Source organism: Equus quagga, chromosome 22, assembly GCF_021613505.1.
Source record: "Equus quagga isolate Etosha38 chromosome 22, UCLA_HA_Equagga_1.0, whole genome shotgun sequence".
Lineage (NCBI taxonomy): Eukaryota > Metazoa > Chordata > Mammalia > Perissodactyla > Equidae > Equus > Equus quagga.
Genome location: NC_060288.1, coordinates 3,857,134 through 3,863,637, shown reverse-complemented (window position 1 = coordinate 3,863,637; position 6,504 = coordinate 3,857,134). Strand labels below are relative to the sequence as shown.

The following is a 6,504-nucleotide window of genomic DNA, read 5'->3' as shown; positions in this document are numbered from 1 at the left end:
AAAATTCTGTAAATTGCCTATATGATATGGTCCTGTGACAAGCAATTTGTGAATCTTGAATCTTTTCAGATCCCATTGTCCACATCATTCATTAAAGTTTTCATACAAAGAAGAGAAAAAACAGGGTGACATCAATAAAAAGCTTTGTAAGCACATATGGAGTTACCTTTGGCAAAGAGCATCAGCAAATCATAACCTTAGGGCTTGTGTCACATTTCTGGGAAACAGAAGTTGACATTATTTCCCCATGGATGGTCTTGTTCTCTAAACAATTTTGAAACACCTTAATCTCTCAAATTCATCTGAATGCTTTCAGGCAGTGCTCAAGGAGAGCTGCTCAAGGTCACGGAGAAACATTTTTCAGGCTTTTTGAAGGCAGAGCTTGTAGCTGATTTCAGAGCAACACAGTATAGTCTAAAAGCATGGGCTTTGGAGTTGAATAGCCCTGGTTTCAAGTTCTTATTGTAGGTGAAGGATTTGCAAGATGAGTTAGTTTCCTATTGCCACTGCAACAAATTACCACAAATTTAGTGGCTTAAAATAACACAAATCCTTCATCTTACAGTTCAGGAGGCCCGAAGTCTAAACGGGTCTGCAGTGATACATTCCTTCCGAAGGATCTAAGGGACAACCTGTTTCTTTGCCTTTTCCAGTTTCTAGAGGCTGCCTGTATTCCTTGGCTCATGGCCCCTTCCTCCATCTTCAAAGCCACCAGTTTAGCATCTTCTTTCCCCTCTGACTCCTGCTTCTCTCTAATAAGGACTCTTAAGATTACATGGGCCAACCTAGATAATCCAAAATAATCTCCATGTCTCAAGATCTTCAGTTTATTTACACCTGGAAAATTCCTTTTGCCATGTAAGCCCCTTTTGCAATATCAGGTTCCTTTTTGTCTATATTCAGAGGTGCAAGGAATCAGAACATGGACACTTTAAGGGACCATTATTTAACCTTCAACAGGGAGTAAACTGTCATTGGCTCGGTTCTCTTATCTGTAACAAGAGGATTGCAATAGTTCCCACTGCATAGGATCATTATGGGAAGTAATTAGAATTGAACACACTGTTATTTAACACTTTATGAAAACACGTTAAGTGAACCAGAAGCTGTAGATGCATTAACGAGAAGGGTAGATTTGATCCCTGCTTTTGATGGAGACAGACTTTAAATGAGTAATCACAAAAATAAATGTATGTTTGAAAACTGTAGTTAAGTGCCGCTAAGAAACAGTAAAGGGTACCCTGGCAAGGAGACTTGATCTAATCTAGAAGGATCAGAGAAGCCCTCACTAGGCAAGTAGCTTTATTTGAAATTTTATGAATAAGTAGGAGTTATCTATCTGAGGTAAAAAGTAGAGAAGAACATTCCAGAACGAGGAAAAGTCTGTACAAAGACCCATGGCCAGAATGAGCATGTGCCCTCCAGGAACTGAAGGCCCAAAAGCATGGGTGGAGAGTGGCAGATTACGATGCTGCAGAAGCAATCAGGGACCAGAGCAAGTCGTGCTTAAAAAGTTATGTTAGGATTGGGGCGCGTATCCTAAGAGCAGGACCAAGAGCTGTCTGATCAGACTGCTTATTAGGAAGCACTGCTCTGGGTGCTGTGTAGAGAATGGGGGGCGAGAGGAAAGCAGGGAATGCCGGGAAAGAGCCTCGGTCACAGGCTTGGTGAGAGAAGATGGAGTGTCACAATGTGGGCTCCCAAGGAAGCAAACTCCAAGAAGGAGGTCAGCAGGCGGGTGATTGATCACGGAGTGCTCTTGGCATCAACGCCTGCAGATGGGAGATGGACAGGATTGGGCAGAGGGAAGTCTCAGCTGACAGTAAAGGATGCTCTGAAGTGTCCATGGCCCTTCAGATTTGGGAGGAGAAGAGTGGGGTTTTACACCCTTGTGTCCATCAGTCACTAGATACCGTTGCAGCAGGAAGTGGGGCCAGCTTCTTCAGTAGTGGCAGTCCCTGAAGGGGGCTGACGGCTGAGCATCTGGGGAAATCTTAAACAGAGTTCCAGGTTGTGCATCGCAGCATCCACCACATGGAGGCTTGCCTAAACAGTGTCAGTAAGAATGGAGAGAGAGTGGATAGAGCTGAGAAACATTTTGTAGACAGACTTGACAAAAGTCAGTGGTAGATATATGGAGGGGATAAACTCAGATGGAGGAGGAAGAGAAGGAGCTATCAAGGATATCAAAGATTGTAGCTGGGTTTCTGGCTTTTATAACTGAGCAAATATTTATATCATATTTATATATGTATTGATTAGTTAAATAAATGAATATATACCTCACAGCACAAGGATAGACTGGGAATCAAAACTTAGGAGTAATTAATGAATAGGGGATAAAAAGCATGAGTTATATAGGAATCGTCTCAAGAAAGAACCATAGCATGAGAAAGTTGACAAAGCTTTGAGGAATGACAGCAACTAAGATGGATTATGCTAATTTCTTGGCACTTGATAAAAACTCAGTAAAAATACTTATTGATATGATAACTATTTTTTAATTTTTTTGTGTGAGGAAGATTGACCCTGAGCTAACACCTGTTGCCAATCTTCCTCTTTTTGCTTGAGGAAGATCACTGCTGAGCTAAATGCGCCAATCTTCCTCTATTTTGTATATGGGACACTGCCACAGAATGGCTTGATGAGCATGTTTAGGTCCGCGCCCGGGATCCAAACCCACAAATCCTGGGCCACTGAACCAGAGTGCGCGAACTTAACCAATATGCCACTGGGCTGTCCCCTAATAGTTTTTCCTAGTAGTGAGGGAGATGGGCTGCTGCAAGACATGCCATATATGCCAGTAAATCCATAGTCATAGTCACAGTCACAGGACATAGGGTCTTCCATGGAAAAACTGGAACAAGCATCAGCTGCCATGTTTGGTGAGTTGAACACCAGCTCACCTAGAAATGCCTTTCAAGGCAGCATCCTTCAGGAAGGAGAGCATGCTGGGCTCCCATCTGTCTTTCATTCCTCACATGGGAGCCTTCAGCAATCCTTTTGACGTAACCTTCTCAACATGCCCAGAATCCGCCCAGTTCTTCCCACCTGTGCGACGACTTCCTTCCTGGCCCTCATCATCTCTTGCCCGGACTCCTCTAAAAGTCTCCTACCCAGTCTTTTTGCTCCCCATGCCCTGCTTGCCTCCCCAAAGTCTATTCTCTACTAAGAAATGACAGCTATTTTTTAAAATTATAAATAAAATCTTGCCATTTCTCTGCTCCAAATTCCCCAAAGACTATCTATCTTCTACAGAGTAAAAGCTGAATCCATGACAAAGCCTACAGGTGTGCTCAACCTGGCCCGCCCTCTTCCCACTGCCCTCTCACCCTGGCCTCACTTCCTCCCACTCTCCCTGGCTCTGCTCCAAGCACACTGACCTCCTGGCTCTTCTTCACACACTCCATGCATACTCTTATCTTCAGGCCTCTACACTTGCTGTTCCCTTCGCCTATGGCACCCTTCCTCTAGACATTGACACAGCTTACTGCCTCACCTCCTTCAGGTCTTTGCACAATGTCACATTAAAAGAAGTGGCTCTTGAATATCCTAGGTTAATTTCAACCCTCCCCTTCTTCTCCTGTACAACTCTGCTTCATTTTTATCCATCATAGGTATTACTTTCTGACACGATCTGTATTATAAATGCACATTGTTCTGTTGTTGATTTCCCGGTAGAATGTAAGCTACATTAAGGTAAGGTAGGGATTTCTTTTGCTGTTTGGTTTGGGTCTGGTTTACTGTTATATTTCCAATACCTAAAAATGTCCTAGCTAAAAGTAGACCTTTAACAAAAACTGATCGAATAAATGAGTGACTAAATCAATGAATATACAAGAAGAGTCTCCACCTCAATTTCCTAGTGAGGTACCTTTCCCCACTCTCTCTCCTTTTGTGTGTTTTCTAGATCTGGCTTGACTAGATGAAGGAAAATGAAGACCAGCCCTTGGAGCACTGGAGACAGCCCTGTTCTTAGCGTACTAGAAAGTGGACCAGGTGGAAGGGCCATAAAGAGAAATCTCTGGGGCCCTGTGAAGTTGACATACATCGTTTGGTTGAATGTAAGTGCTCCATACATCAGTAGGGACACTGGCTGGCTGAATATTGTGGAAGTTGGGAAGAACAAATTTAAATCCTTCCAATGAAGATATTGATTGCTCTATGTCTGCGTGATGCCAAAATCAATGTTAAACAAAAAAGTCAACTCATTCCTTTTGAATACTATGTACATAAAGCAGCTGATTAACTTTTTCTCCCCACTTTTTTGATAGTATTGTTGTTGATAAATACAGAAGCCTAAGGAGATATTGTCTATTATTATTATTATTAAATTATAATTTTATTCAATGATTATAGATTAGCACTATACACTATACACAGTCTCTGAAAGGTGACAGTTTCCGGCAGTGTCATGTCAGTGTTTTGTAGGTAAACTCCCTTTCCACAATCAGGTTTCCTCCAAATTGACATCCGTGATTGTTAAGCTTTCCCTTAACAGCTCTGGAGTTTCCCTGGATAGGGACGTCCAAAGGGCACTGGTGTGGGCTGCCAAACATCTGGAGTACACTGTAATGACTTCTCTGGAAATTAAAACTCTCCCGCAGTTAGCAGAACGCTTTGTTTTGCTGTTTGGAAAGATTTCAAGAGTTTAGGCTACCTTGTTTGTGTCTTATCTTTGTACTTTCCTGGTTTCAGCTGTTTTTTAAAGAGGGTCCCAAGTCTCTGTAATGTTTTGGCCACAAATGAGGTAAAAAGAAATCCCCACATCCCTGCCGCCTTACCAAACACAGCTTTCCGTCACATTTTGCACAAGAACAGGATATTGGCAATTCAACTGTTAAACTTTTCTGGGATTATTCTTCCTTGAGATCACTCTGATGTCACCAGTGTAATTTGAGCCAGGAGCCTTTGTTCACACTTTAAATAGCAGTCCCGGAATGAGTTTGCTACAGACTCTGGAGATCCAGAGCTGAATTCCTGAAGATCTCCCATCGATGAAAGCCAAGCCCAGCCGCCAAGCCGTCACCATGTCCACCTCGCTGCGAGTGAGTCCGTCCATCCATGGCTATCATTTCGACACAGCCTCGAGGAAGAAAGCCGTGGGCAACATCTTTGAAAATATAGACCAGGAATCCCTACAGAGGCTCTTCAAAAACTCTGGGGACAAGAAAGCAGAGGAGAGAGCAAAGATCATTTTTGCCATAGATCAAGATTTGGAGGAGAAAACACGAGCCCTGATGGCCCTGAAGAAGAGGACGAAAGACAAGCTTTTCCAGTTCCTCAAACTGCGGAAATATTCCATCAAAGTTCACTGAGGCCAAGAGAGTGGATAAGGACGTTATCCAAGAGTGGACATTTAAAGACCAAGTGAGTCTGTGAGACCCAAACACATGCAGCATTTTGTTGCTGCCTTGCGAGCTTCTGTTCCGTCGGGACTCTGGAGGCTGGAAAGGAACAGAAGAAACTAGTTCCCAGGTCTCCAGCTAATTTCATGCCTGTGCTGTTACAGTGGAGAAGAAAATGCTTTCAGCAAGGATTTGAAAGCTCTCCCTGTGGGAAAGGACTGATGCTGGTGTCAGGAGAAGAGTCTGGACAGATGTAATGAGAACTGAAACCGAAGATAACAGACGGCTGGGGAAGAATTGCAGCCAGGGTCTTTGTCCGGCCCTGGGACTTAAATTCAAACTGAACTTCTTTTCCTTAATCAAACTCAGTAGAGGGAGGGAGGAGGGAGAGGGGGACACGGAGAGAGAATACTATGCTCCAACTGTTTACGGAACTCTTATTTGAATGTGGCCAAGCTTCAATGTTGTCTATTGGTATAGATTTTTAGAAATAAGTAATTGATTATTTATTTGCATTTATTACAATGCCTGAAAAAGTGCACCACATGAGTGTAAGAACAAATTCAAGAAACTGCAATACTTTCAGCAGCTCAGTAAAACCGTACGCCACCTTCTGGTTTGTAAAGGGTTTTTATACATTTCAAACTGGTTACACAAAATTTGAAATAATGGGGTCCTTTATAAATCTGAAGTACTGTGAAAAAATTTTATAAATTTTTTATCTTCTAACTAATGATAAAATATAACCTAATTAAATTTCTTACAGCTACTGCAGTAAGCATTAGGAAATGAATATGATACACTAAATGGTTTATGAAGATGTTATGGTTTCTATAATTTATTATACATAACAAATGATATGCAACCATAATAAATTATTATAAACTTAGCTGCTCTTGGTCTGTGATGATTGGTCTCAAAGGAAAAAAATAGGATGGTAAATTCTTCTTATTATAAAATATTATAAACTTTCCTAAGGATTTTACTCTAAGAGTAAAAGGTGCATTTAGAGTAGCTTTACATAATTGCCAGACTTTTCAAAACAAATTCTTATGTAAAATATCTAGGCAATTTCTCTGTCCCAACTTTGAAATATAAGATATAGACATAGAAATTCATGAATTGACTCATCAACATTATTGTTTCTGTATCCATT

The 6,504-nt window shown here is 41.7% G+C and overlaps 1 protein-coding gene across 1 annotated transcript; it reads left to right on the top strand.

Moving 5' to 3' along the window:
- Positions 1–4,946: 4,946 nt before the first annotated feature.
- TCIM (transcriptional and immune response regulator) lies at positions 4,947–6,237 on the top strand. The gene has a single exon (XM_046648607.1). The coding sequence runs from the start codon at positions 4,998–5,000 to the stop codon at positions 5,316–5,318; it is 321 nt and encodes a 106-aa protein (XP_046504563.1). The 5' UTR covers positions 4,947–4,997; the 3' UTR covers positions 5,319–6,237.
- Positions 6,238–6,504: the final 267 nt, after the last annotated feature.